The sequence below is a fragment of the Falco naumanni genome, chromosome 9 (assembly GCF_017639655.2).
Source record: "Falco naumanni isolate bFalNau1 chromosome 9, bFalNau1.pat, whole genome shotgun sequence".
Classification (NCBI taxonomy): Eukaryota; Metazoa; Chordata; class Aves; order Falconiformes; family Falconidae; genus Falco; species Falco naumanni.
This window is the reverse complement of record NC_054062.1, coordinates 22,710,821-22,724,373: the sequence shown is the minus strand read 5'-3', so window position 1 is coordinate 22,724,373 and position 13,553 is coordinate 22,710,821. Positions and strand designations below refer to the sequence as shown.

Sequence of the window (13,553 nt, the reverse complement as noted above, 5' to 3'; positions counted from 1 at the left end):
CCAACATTTTGCATGGATAACATTGGAAATAAAAATAGACGAGGGGATTTTAAACCTGGACTGAAAACAAGCAAGCTTTTTTCCTTTAAAAATGAACCACGGACCTGCTTCGGCCAATACCTGGAACTAAAGTAGCACTCCAGTGTGTGTGTGCATGTACACGTGTGTGCATGGCCCCAGGAACACCATAAAGCTGATGTGGTGTCACAGGCGCAGTGACCAGGCGCTGTGTGAGGGGCTGCACTCCTGCACCGAAGCACCGGCCTCTGCCAGGCAGCACTTGCAGCTCGGCCATCGCCCAGCTGCTGCCACAGGACTTAAACTGTCAGCACTCACTGCCCCACTGCCAGGGAGAAGGTGACGGTGGTGGCACCCTGGGACGATGTGCAGAGGCTCCTGCTAAGGTGACTGGAAACCGCTGACACCTGCTTCCAGCTTGGCATCTGCTTGGGCCACATCCCAGTGATGAGACACAAAACAGCCACCAAAGCCACGTCACAGTGCAGCTGGTACCGACCCACCAACAGAATGCTGATCAGGCAAGCCTGGGGTGAAAAACACACTTTAATGGGGCTGTTTACATTAAAAATTATTTCCCCCCCCCATTAAAAAAAAAAAAAGAAGAAGAAAAATAAAAAAATATTTTTTAGAAGATCAACGAATTACATGTAAAAGTGCTTCGGTTCGGTCCCTGTGCATGTCACGTGTCGCTGTGCTGCTATAAACAGACATCGCAAAGCGCGTGGTGACCCAGGCTCCCCGCAAAGCACTTGCACGTGCTGCACCCCACTGCTGCCCCAGCCCCCCGGGACAGTTTGGCCAGGGAGCGGGGCTCAGGAGCTGGCGTTAATGCACGCGGAGCGCTACAGCACGGCAGAACTGCTGAGCTGGGAGGGCATCGCTTCCCACAGCAAGTCACGGGCTGGGGTGGCGGCGGGTGCTGAGCCCAGGGGTGTGACAGCTCTGCAGCGGGGGCCACCAGCAGCCACGGGGAGAAGCCAGAGCCCGGCTCTTGCTGCCTGTGTCACTCGCCCCGCTGCAGCAGCTGCACGTGGGCAGGGCTGGGCTCAGCGCGTCACTGGTTGGGGTACGTCGGTGCAGACCCTCAAGCCACAGCCCCACTCAGCACCACCAGCACCTGCCTCAACGTGTCCTCCGCTCAGGGCTGGCACATCGGAGCTTGCGGCGGGGAGATCCCAGCGCTGTGAGCTTAGTCCCAGGGTTTCTTACAGGGCCTTTTGTCCTGCGGGCTGAACCTGATCTCTGAAAAATTGCGTGTTTGGTGGGGAGGGATTGCTTTCTCTTTTTCTTTTTGCTGGATAGGTGGCTAGCTGTAAAAAACCAGGTTTCTTACATAGCTGGGAGTAATACAAGCCTGGACCGGGTGAGGCAGGAAGCCCTTGTCAGCCCCAAGACATACAAGCCTGGGAACTGGGGGCGCAAAGCCAAACATCAGCAACAGGACAAAATACCCACATTATGGCCATGCTGGGCGCGTAAAAGAGCCATTCAAATCTCTGCAGTGACACCGAACTATCAAGTCTACATGGTTAGAGCTGATCAGCAAGGACATTTTAGCATTAAGGCAGTGAAGACTCAGGCTAATTCTCTATAGGCTGCTGGGAACACTGCCCAGTGCAGAACTGAGCTGCCTCTTTCCTTAAACCCCAACGCTTCTTCTCTTTCTTCTGCCAACATACACTTGTTCACCTGGGGACAACAAAGTAAAAGGAGGATTATTTTAAAAGTTCATGTCGGGTAAAAAAGACAAAAGACCCAAAACAAACAAACAAAAAATGGAGCCATGTGGGTTTTCCAGCAGTTCCCAGAGATGGGCTGGTGCCTGGGGAACTCTCCGCTCCCTGACAGGCAAACCCTGCTCTCCTGGGGATGGCAGATGTTCATACCTTTCTCCCCTTTCTCTCCTTTTGGTCCCCTGTGCCCATGGCGTCCTGGTGGGCCCATCAGTCCGGGGTCACCTGAAGGAATGAGAAGACCAAGTTTTTCCTTGAGCATCACTGGTCTGTGAACAGGGACAGGCCAGGGTAAGGAAGACCAAGCTAGGCTGCTGCACAGTGCCACCTCCACCTCCACCGTGGGGAGGTGGTGACCTTGAGCAGTCCTGTGCCGACTGTCTCTGCGGTCACCGCTGCTTCCTGGGTGTTACAGGGCTCGAGAGGGAGAGTAGGGCAAGCCTTACCTTTGGGTCCGGGATAACCCCTCTCGCCCTTTTCCCCAGGTGGCCCCTGGATGGTCCCGTATGCTGGAGAGGGAAATGAAGCAGAGGACGAATGAGCAGAACAAGCCAGTTACAAAGGGCTTTGTGCTTAGGAAGAGAAGCAGTGAGTCACACTGGAAGGACGTTTCTCTAGGTTAGATGGGATTAGACTGAGAGCAAGTTTTTTAAAAAACGTTTTGTAGCCAACAACATCCCAGGAGCAGGCTGCGATCTCCTTTCACCAGCGCTGCTCCGCCACCCTCGCTGGGTGTCCTGTCTGTCACCAGGGCCGGGGTGGCCCACGCTCAGGGAGGGGAATCTGAGAACAGAGCAAGGAGCTGTCTTACATTGCTCTATGTGTGCCAGCCCACCTACGTTCAAATGAGCCACAGGAGCTGCAAGCACAGTGGCCTTCGGGGTTTGGGATGAATGTCCTACAAGGAGTGGGAAAACGTGATGTCCTTCCTAATAATGAGATTGCACCTCCCCAGAAAGAGAGGAAGAGGAGGGAAAGACTATCTGCCTCCAGCTTTGTATCTTGACCGTATTTTTGCAGCATGCAAAGGTGAAAAGATCACTAGGTCTGTAAGAGGTTGGAGACATCTCATATGCATGAGCCACAAACACTGAGCCAATGTCACTTACTTCTAAAGAAGTCCATGAGGTCCTCGGTGACATTGCCATAGGCTGCAAAAACCCTGCTGATGCCAGGGGGACCAGGAGGGCCTGGGGGACCTGCGGGTCCCTGTGCAGTGTAAGACATCAGGTCCTGGAGAATACCTCGGCCTGAGGAATTAAACATGTCATTTGAAAGGAGCTCTGGGAAAACTGTCTGGATGCTGAGGCAGGAAGGTGTAAGGGAGAGCAATAGGCAGCAGGAAGGGGGGGGGGGGAAGTGGCACCAGGCGTAAGGGGTTAGGAGGTGTGGGCTGGGACAGGGAGGGTCAGGACAAGCAGGCATGCCACTCACTCTGCAGGTTCTCTGACACACGGAGCGCCAGCTCATTGTAATCCAGGGAACCAGTGAAGGAGTTGCTGTAGGATCTGCTTGAACCTGCCGATCTGTGCGATTCCTCCTCCGTCAGCAATCCATCAAAAGACCTATCACTGCCCATGGAGGCATCATAAGTGCCATCACTGCCCATCGAGGCACTGTACGATGACATGCTGCTCATGGAGCTGCCATACGAGCTGCCTGTGCCCAGTGATCCCCCATGGGAACCCTCAGCACCAAGGGATCCTTCATGCAACCGCTCGGAAGTCCGTAACCCTTGGTACGATGAAGACACAGATCCAGCCACCAAGCCACTATCTCCTTTGGGTCCTGGTGGTCCCCGTGGGCCAGGGGGCCCAGGCGGCCCTGAGATGTAGCTTCGGACTTCATCACCTGCAAAATACAAGGAGGGGGATTTCAGGGACACTGGGGTACCCAGTCCCCCAGGCTTGGCAGAGGCCCTGTGCTACTGCCCGAAGGGAGCCCTGGGTGTGATGTTCTGTCCCGTCAATCGTCGCAGTAACCCTCCTCCAGGGCCATTTCTCAGGCCACAAGCACATAGGTCACCCCTGATCTCCACAGATGGTATGACTCCCTCCTCCTTCCCGTCTCTCCCACAGTTTTGGGTGCCCAACCTTGGAAACACGCCCAGTGATTTTGCAGGAGGGTGCACTCCTCTCGGGCCAATTCCAGCACCTCTGCCAAAACAATCATTCTGTGACCAGCCTCCCCAAATCCCCAAAGGGTATCCCCATGTTTTTGAAAGGCTGCCCTGGATGACTTTCTAGTGTAAGAGCTAGCACAGCTGGCTCAGCATCAAAGGAAATGCTTTTCCCATGGCAAAACTCCGCAGGCGACCTTACTAGGGACTCATTGTCCATTACAGGCCAATTGTAACTGCCCAGCACCTGTCCCTTTTGGCTCACAACAGGGACTTCTGCCTTGCAGTCAGACTGCGAGGAGACAAGCCTACGGAGTGCAGCGCAGTCCTGCACAGCCCTGGCTGCAGAGGGAAGGTGTGGCTGCAGCCCCAGGCCGGGGAAGCCTCCCGATGGCCTCAGCTGCGGCAGAGCCAGCAGCCCGCACCAGGCGAAGCACGGCTCGGGGTGTGCGCAGGGAGGGTGGACGGTGTTCCCTTACTCTTCAGGTACTGGATCAGCTCGCTCCTGAACTCATCGCTGTGGGTGATGTCAGCATAGGACAAGAGGCCAGTTCCTGAGAAGCCTGGTGGTCCTGGAGGGCCAGGAGGGCCAGGTGGGCCCTGGAGTCCAGAGAGCGAGGAGTATCCCACATCTTGAGAGAAAACAAGAATTATTTCCCAACATGAGCGAGGACAAGGAAATCATACATGTCTGGGGATCCTGAAATTTTAAAGGCTCCAACCCCAGCTCCCATCCCTTTGCAACTGATACTGATGTATTTTGGGGTTTTTTAAGTGACCTTGTTCTCAGTGGGAGTCACACCCCTTATAAGCTAAATCTCAGTCTCAGTCCCCCCCAGCATCTACAAACAGAATCTCCCTGCCAGCTGTGAGAAACACAAGTGCTTTACTTTGTAGATAAGCAGAGATGTCCTCCAGAGAGGTGCCTGGTGATCCAGGGATCCCTGGAGGTCCTCGGGGCCCTGCAGGACCAGGGGGCCCCACAAGGCCACTGAATTCAGAGTCTGTAAGACACAAGGGAAGAAAAGGAGTCACCCAAACCACCGCAACCCCGATGAATCTTCCCTGAGAACACAGGTAATGCCAGCTACAGCCAAGTATAAGTCACTTTCTTCTCCCCAGCACCTTTTGGTGCAGCCTTCCTGGTGCACCTCACTTCCCTGCATGTAGACATCACATTGGGAAGTCAGGAGATCCCAAAGAACGTAGAAGTCCCTATTTTTGAAATCTACTTTTTAGAAGCGGCATAAGAAATTTGTTTATGCTGCAGAGTTTCGAGAAGACAAAGGGCTCTGGGACAGCGCCCTGCTGCTGCTCTGCAGGAGAGGTAGCAGTGCCACTAGCTATGGCAGAGGGACCATCAGAGTCTCATGGAGGGTTATTTGTCGTGATATGCAAAAGGCAGAATTCTGTGACTAAGGCTGTAAAAAAAAAATAAAATCCTGGGGGCATATAGGGACCTGTGGCAGGGGAGTAAAGAAGTCGGCTTACTTCGCAAGTATGCTGTCAGGTCACTGTAAGATATACCGGGTGTCCCTGGAGGCCCAGGTGGTCCAGGGATCCCAATGCTCATCCCAGAACCTGCAAAATCAAACAGATCCAAGGGGAGTGCCATATCAGAACAGGTTGTTACAATGTGAGCAGACAGGCTCAGGGCTTGTTCACAAGCAATGCAGGAGGGACTTGTGCAGGGTGGAGTGTTCCCATCAGCAGGCTGTCCCGGGAACCAGGGCTCAAGCCTTGTTCTGGACTTGGCGTTAAAGCTTGCCCTGTTAATACTACACAAGGGCACCTGCAGACAGGCAGCAACAGGCCTCTATACTTTGCAAAAGCTCTGCGCACCCTCTGAACCCCTGACACGGGGTGGGGACAGGGTAGGGAACATGGGGACATGGCTCCAGAACACACAGCTCAGCTGTGACCCCCTGGCCGATGCATGTGCTGCTCTCCCTGTGTCTGCCTATCTGCAAGCAGCTCTGGAGAAAAACTGCACCTTTGTGATTTGCTTTAATGAACTGTCCTTGCTGATAAAATGCAGCTTGAGCTCTTGAGGTGCTGCTGTTAAACAGCAGTTTCCTGCTTCCAGAGCCAAAGAGGAAATTACCACCATGTCTGGAGCAGCCCATTAGTGAGATCTGGTCTCCAAGGGCAGTTCAGAGAGACGAACTACCTGTGCTTTTAAGCAGAAGCAGATAGTTGCTGCTACCAGGATTAGACATTTTAGCAACTGCTGTTAGGGATGCTCCAGAGTCCTCTCTGTCCAACAGTTCTTACCTGCCATATTACCCCTTTACAGATGGGAAAATAAAGCAGAGAGGTGGAATTTGTTTCAACTAATTTTAAACTTCTAAGAGCTTGTTTTTGGACCTGCCTTAACAGAAAGTGGGCATAGATCAACACTTCCACAGAGATAGATATCCTGGCCACAGAGCCAGTGAGAAAAGGGTTATAAAGGCGCTTAAAGGTGTTGATGGGACTTCCGAGGTGGCTGATATTAAATTATGTTCCTAAACTCAGTTTTTAGCAAAGCAAGAACTTATTACTAGTGTCTGTGGATAGTATCTTAGCTACAGGGTACCTGTGCTCTTCCAAGTCTCTCACAATCCCTGTGGCAAGGTTTCTATACGTAGGGATTCACAAAGTCGACACTGGAAGAGTTTTCACTTACAGCATGAGCTTTCTGCCCAGCTCCCGAAAGAACAGAGGGAAATGCACACTAATAAATGCCATTACTTGTCAAGTAGCTGATAAACCGTCTGGTCAGCTCATCATAATCCAGCGATAGAGACAGAGTGCCATCTCCCCCTGGTCCAGGGGGTCCTGGTGGGCCCTGAGGTCCAATTAGATACTGACGAATTTCTTCTCCTGGAAATGAAAAATGCATCTTTTAAGGCTGTGCAGCTGCTGCAAATACACTGGGTGTGAGGAGTTCCCAGCCTTTGAGCTCAGCCCCCACCACTAAGGAGACCATCAAAACCTATGGATGCAAAGCTCCTTTCCCCTCCTCCTCCTTTTCTGAATGTGAACTGCCCCCTGTATGCTGCCAGAAACATTTGTGACAGGGCTGGGAACCTCCTACAACCCAGGGTATGAGGGGGATGAGAACTTGGATTGCTATAGGGACGTCATTTTCCTCTGTTTCTTCAGGATACTCTGGACAATATCTTTGATAAAGGGATTAAGAAGTGGCTTAGCTGGGAAGGACCGTGCTGAGGTCCGTGGCATTTCAGCAGCCATTTGTCTGTTGGGAATATGGAATCTGATTGAGTCTCCACTACAGCACACAGGAGGAACGCAGTGTTGGCCAGCAGCATCTACACCTTAAGGCACAGCAAAATGACATCCTGGTGATTTATCTGTTAGCCCACAGTAAGAGTGTGCATAGGAAAGAATACAGGGCTGGGTATCCTACTCACTTTATGAACAAAGACACAGCAAAGCTTTGGGGTGGGTAAGAAGGAATGGGGGGAACCCCAAGAGAGTGGGAGAGCTGGAAGGTAGAAGTCCAAAGTTTAGTGGGAGGTTGGGGAACATCGCGGGGAATTACGGAAAAGAAGGGACATAGGCAGGTGCCACCTAGAGAGCCAAGGAGGGGAAGGGAGGGGACAAAGTGAGAAACTGAAGAGTTGCAACCGCAGGTTTGAAAAGCAAACAGACAGCTTCTGGAAAGCATGCAATCTGTCCAGTACAAGACACAAATCTGTCTCAGAGGACTTGGAAGGAGACATTGCAGGATGCTCAGCAGCAGCTATGGCAGGCCTTTGCTCCCCAAAGCAGCTGCTGGTAACTCCAGCTGGAGGCAGGAGACTGGAAGGGAAGGGCAGATCTCCAGGCTACTGGGATGCTTTCCCTCCATCCCCCATGTTTCCTTGGAGGGTCACTTACTCTGCAGCATGTCCAGAAGTTCTCGGTACAAAACGGATGTAGTTGATACTGAACTGGCAAATGACTGATAGTGATCTGAAGAGCCTGTGGGAGTGAAAAAGGTTTTACATCAGGCAGGGTGAGACACAAGGTGAAGATGGGTCAGGCAGGGACAAAGGAAAGCTGAACTAATGCAGTTGAACTGGTGGAATGGGCTTCCCATGCACCCAACCATGAAGCAGTTGCTGTCTCACACATCCTGATTGTCTCAAAAGCTGCGTGGTCTGTGCTCTTCTGACTAAGATTTCAGGCTACTTCCAAAAGCTCTGGGAATTTCATCTACTTTAGGACAGCCCCAAGCATACAAGACAGTCCCAGAACACTTGAGACCACATACACCAAAGAGTCACCTCTGTTTGGGTCTTGGGAACATTACAGGGTCTAACAGCTAACGTTTAATGTGAGACTTCTTAAACAGAAGCAACTGTTATTTATTCGAACCATTAAAATGGGGCAAGGCCCAGAGACCACCTCAGCTGTGTGGAGTCCTGGGCCAAGACTGCAGAAGATTAATAACAGGGTTGGGGTGCTGCTATTTAAAGCCTGTTGTTCCTCCTCTGGTTCTCACCTCCTAAGTGTTGCACAAGCTCAGCCAAGACAGCGACTCAGTACAGCGCTTACCGACGGGGTGCTTACTTGTCATATAGCTCATAACGCGGGTAGCCAGCTCCCCATAATCCAAGCTCGTCCCATCTGCAGTAGTGATGATTCCAGGTGGGCCTGGAGGGCCTGGCGGGCCTTGGGCACCAGTCAAATAATGCCTTACATTGTCACCTAGGTAGGAAGCCCAAGATACATCCACATCACTAGAGGGAAGGCAACAGCCACGTGCACAATTACTGAACCCTCTTTCCCTGGCAAAAAGCAGACCGACAGGACAGTTCTGCAGAGGCCACAGTGGGCAACAGCACTTCACAGCATTCAACAGAAATAATCCCAGAGCAGCAGGGCTGCTGTTGCTGAAGGGAGAGTGACAAAGGGGTTCGGGGAGCAAAAGAGTTTGAGGCATGCATCTGCTGATCCATAGCAAAATCTCATACTTACTCTTCAGGTAGTCAGTGACATACTGCTGAATCTCTTGAGATGAACTTCCGCCTGGGCCAGGAGGACCAGGTGGCCCAGGAGGTCCGGGGGGGTCCCTGAATTTGTCTGGATCCGCCTACAGAAAGTATTGTAGGGAGAAGGAGTGGTTTTGGCATGGTTGCATTAGAACAAGCAATCTAAAGTGTGCCTGCAGTGAGCCCTTCCCACAGATCTAGAAAAAGCCTTAGGAATGGACTATGGAGGGGCTTCCCTCTGTCTCTAAACACAGTCTAAGGGTGAGCTATTAGGCAGTATAATGTCTTCAACTAATCTGGCATCTTGTAATTCAGCCTGAGCAGCTCTGCCAAGACCTCCCTGGCTTCGTACTGACAGACCTGGTCAGTTTGTGCACCAGAGTGCAATGCTGTGCAGAAATACAGATGGAGATCCATAAAGCACTCCAGCTCATTAGGCTGAACTCACTGTCCTGCTGCTCCCAATCCCAGCTAGCCCGGGCAGCACCAGCTCAAGGACCTCCTCATTCATCTCCATCAAGATACAGGTGGGCCCAGCGTGACTCCTGGCACCATGGTGTCTAGTGACACCTCATGCTCTTTGTGTCTGTCTTCCCAGAACCCTGAAGTAGTGTTCCTAGGACATGATGTGGAGAAGCTGAGGGCTTGTTTACACGGACATTAAGTTAACCCATACGCACTTTTTCTGAAACTGCATTAATACCCTGCATACAGAGATGCTCTTACTCAGAATGAAAGCAGCTTAATTCACATGGATCTACATGAGGGTAAGTAAAACAGAGCAAACAGCACTTTTGTTCTTATCAGAAGTTTTTCCACTAGAAGGTTCAACGCAGCTTTCCTAATCCCTTGTGCAACATGGTTAGCCAACCTGGAATCCCTTTCTTTTATGTCCCATGAGATAAAAATGGCTCAAAAGATTCCCAGCAAGCTGGAAACAGAAAACATGCAATTCTTAAATTGTCTATTTGAAGTCAGGCTATGCAAAAAGAGGTTTTGAAATCCCAACAAATCCCAACAGCATTAGATCAGCACCCAAAAGGAGCTTTTTCAAAATCTCTACCAGGATGTCAGCATTTCTTGATAGTATCAGAACAACGGGGGTCTGGCCTCTTACCTCGAGATGCTCCTGGGATGCCAGGAGCGCCTGGGACACCTGCATCACCTGGAAACCAGAGGGAGCGAGACAGACAATTGTACTGGGTGTCACTGCATGTTGCATACTTGGTCGGGTAAAACAGTTGAGCTACATGTTGTCAGAGAAGCCACTAGCTAGCCCTTGTAATTACTATCATGAGTTAGCAGCTTGTTGTGGAATAGCAGAAGGAAGAGGCCACAGCAGCTTTCCTGAGCCTTCTGTGACCTGCCCGTGTGCTTTATACTCAGAGCAATTCTATTGCCATGGTCCTGCTCTGCCTGAAAAGGCAGAGGTGGACACAACTGTAGTTCCCAAAGGAGCCGGTTGCTCCATCCTTTAGTCTCAAACACTCTTGGCTGTGTGAGGCCACCAGTAAAGAAAGAAAGAAAGAAGATTTTTAACTTCACCTTTGGGTCCGGGTGGGCCTGGTGGGCCAGGAAGTCCTGGACGTCCTTGAATAGTGACTCTGTCACCTGCCGATTACAGAAAGAGAATCAGAGATTCACAGGAATAAAATGTGTAGACAAAATCCTGGCTCCACTAAAACTAAGCTAGTATCGGTAGAGCAGGATTTTGCCCCCTGGTTTCAGCCTAAGGACAATGAATTCAAAGGAGGAAAGAGGACACAGACTGACCATGAGAGGAGAATGCTGGAAGGCCAGGTTCACCCGGTTCTCCTGCGTGGGACACAGAAATGGAGGAGCAGTCATATACAGAGACAAGCTACCCTGCACCCCACCGATATATCCTGGAAGTCTTACCTGTGAATCCTCGTGGACCTCGTTCGCCTGTGAACAGGGGAGCAGAGGACCGGTGTTAGCATTTGCTTTGTTCTGATCTGCAACATCCCAGCCCACACTGCAGAATATTATCATGGCCTTCAATTGGCAGGGCAAAAATGGGTAAAGGGAGTAGGTTTTCCTGCTGGCTGAGAGCTGAGCTACGTTTCACAGGACCATCTCCTTGCACTGGCTTAGCCAAGTCCTGCCTGGCTGCAAAAAGATTCGTCCCCTTTAATGGCAAATCTGAAGCTCTGAATGTTACAGGATCTAATGGACTTGCAAAGCTGGGATATGAATACAGCAATTGCCTTGAGACAAGTACTGGAGGCTAATAAACTTCTGCGACAGACTGACTTGTTTTATGGCAGCAGGCAGGAGTCCTATTTAGTGACCACTGTGCTAGCTTTCTTACAGCCACAACAAGGCAGAATGCTTTCTGCTTCCAAGCCCTTCCTTCCTTCTTTTCAGTCTGAGGTGCTGAGATCCATCTAGTATCTTGGTGAGGATACAGACTATACCCACCTTGGTCTCCCTTTGGGCCTGGTGGGCCTGGTGGACCTGGTGGGCCTGTGAGGAATGTTTCTGTAATAAGAACAAAAAGTTTTTTTGATGACATGTGACAGGACATGACACAAGTTTCCTCTGGCTCCACCTGGTCCTAGCCAAGGATGTGCTCCCTGGAACCCCAACAGTCAGGACATTCCCAGGGCACAGGCAAGGTACTGAGGAAAAGAACCAACCTGAGGTGGACGTGGAAGATCCTGGTCTCCCTGGTGGGCCTGGAGGCCCTGGCAATCCTTCTCCTAGGTAAAAGGGAGACAAAAAGACTTCAGGAAGGATGACCCTCAGCAATGTAAGTACATGCATGTCAGAGCTGCTACATCTCCAGCCATGGCTGCAGCTCAAATATTTCCAAGTGTAGGCTAGTATCATTGTTTTCTTTACACACATCTATCCCTGTTTGTTACTTATTTTTCATTATCTTTTGCCACCACTGCATGCACACAACAAAGGAACTCCTTTCTTTGTGGGACAGAGTGCCTACCCCAGCCAGCCTTCACTACATCGAAAGGGAAGGTTCATTTCATCACACACCCGACCTTCTTCCCTTCACTACTGAGCAAGGAATGGGATTACGCTCCTGTCTCATGTCCTCCTGCACCTCCCCTCTCTTGGCTGTGAAAAGGAAATCTGTGCTACAGGAAGTGGAGCGGGGATATGTTCCTCATGATAAGAACCATTCCACCTGTCCCCAGCTGGAAGCCAAAGCTGGACAAGTAAGTAGTAAAGACAGAACTGAATGCAGTTACCTCCTTTGGGAAGTAAGACATATAGGGTGTCTTCCCAAAAAGTATGGCTTTAATGAATTACTACTCTGACTAGCAAACCTCTGCTAAAGCAAATCTCCTCTCTTGGGCAGCATCTTGCTGCTGTGAAACCATATTGCAGTGAAATTGTGTTAGTAGGAACCCACTGCGTGAAATTCTGCTTCCAGTAAAGTCAGCCAAGATTGCATCTGGGACACCACAAGTCACAGGATAGAGGCACTGGAAAAAACTCACACTTTCCAAGTTTGTTTCAGAGAAACAAGCTCTTACCTGGGGGGCCACGAGGTCCTGGGGGTCCCTGCACAGATTCACCTGATGACAAAAGAAACAGGGGTATTATAGAATATTTAATCAGCTGCAGAAGAATGGCTGCAGAAGCATGGCCTTAGAATCTCTGAAGATCTGCACAATCCAGGCCTGGTATTAGAACAGGCCTGTAATCAGAATTGTACTGAAGTTGCTGTGCTGAAGTTAACAAGAAAGGTAGCCTCGAGCTATTCTTGAATCCTGAGACCAAGTCATTATGTTGTGCCAACAGGCCGTGGCTGTAACAAGATACAGCTGCTGGGAAAGCAGGTGCAGGGCCAAGAAAGATAGGGACCGGTATGGGAAAATAGGGAGTAACAAACTACAAGGCTGAAGCACAGCAACACAATTAGCTACATGGACAGAATGCTTATTTTAGTCATGATAATTAGGGGTGTGAGAACCGCGCGTGTTTGGAGACTACTAACCAATTATATTTCTGCTTTACAAATATGCATGTGTATCGGTTCTATATAAGTAGTGTTAGAAACTAATAAAGTTGAGCAAGATGCATAACTCATATTGAGCGTCTTCTTGACTCCGGCGAACCTTTCTTCCAACAATCAGCAAACTGCATGGCTCAGAAAGGTGCCATGTGTGTTAGCATCCCCCTGCTTATGTACAGAGCTCTGCTATGTTACATACCTGGTGGCCCAGGGGGACCTGGTGGTCCTGCTCGCCCTTGTAAATCTGCAAGCACTGTGCAAATGAAACACACACAAAAAAAGCAAAATTGTTGCTGTGGAGCTACTGCTGCTGTGGAAACAAATCTATTACAAAAGTGGACTAAGGCAGTACCTTGGTGACCTAAGCCAAAGCTGAGGCAGAGAGGGGAGAGAGGTGTTCAGTTGCCAGCATGCAGGTTAGGATGTGAAGCAAAATACAGTGCTGAGCAGGGTGGCAACATATTGGAAACAGGGAGATCTCTCTGGAGAGTAATGGCTGCTGAAGGAAACAGCAAAGGACTCAAAGGCTAGAGAAGGAGGGAAAGAACTTTCAAGGAGAGGAAAGATTCTTTGAAAGGGGGGCAAGTTTTGGAAGGAGAGTGTTATGCAGCCATTATTTAACGTGTAGTTGCACTGTGCTATCTTGATTGGAGATGTATCCTCACCTCCAGGCTGAGGCACAAACTCAAAGTTTAGTG

At 50.5% G+C, this 13,553-nt stretch overlaps 1 protein-coding gene across 1 annotated transcript in view; it reads right to left on the bottom strand.

Moving 5' to 3' along the window:
* Positions 1-1,496: 1,496 nt before the first annotated feature.
* The window catches only part of COL17A1 (collagen type XVII alpha 1 chain), a 36,971-nt gene continuing 24,914 nt past the window's right edge, over positions 1,497-13,553 (bottom strand). The window contains 21 exon segments of the mRNA XM_040607066.1: positions 1,497-1,710; positions 1,908-1,979; positions 2,201-2,263; positions 2,864-3,004; positions 3,189-3,605; positions 4,353-4,505; positions 4,764-4,877; positions 5,365-5,454; positions 6,607-6,738; positions 7,759-7,842; positions 8,434-8,571; positions 8,842-8,932; positions 8,934-8,956; positions 9,973-10,020; positions 10,401-10,466; positions 10,629-10,670; positions 10,755-10,781; positions 11,298-11,357; positions 11,516-11,572; positions 12,374-12,415; positions 13,055-13,108. Coding sequence (XP_040463000.1) covers positions 1,661-1,710; positions 1,908-1,979; positions 2,201-2,263; positions 2,864-3,004; positions 3,189-3,605; positions 4,353-4,505; positions 4,764-4,877; positions 5,365-5,454; positions 6,607-6,738; positions 7,759-7,842; positions 8,434-8,571; positions 8,842-8,932; positions 8,934-8,956; positions 9,973-10,020; positions 10,401-10,466; positions 10,629-10,670; positions 10,755-10,781; positions 11,298-11,357; positions 11,516-11,572; positions 12,374-12,415; positions 13,055-13,108 — 1,964 coding nt within the window. The 3' untranslated portion in view covers positions 1,497-1,660.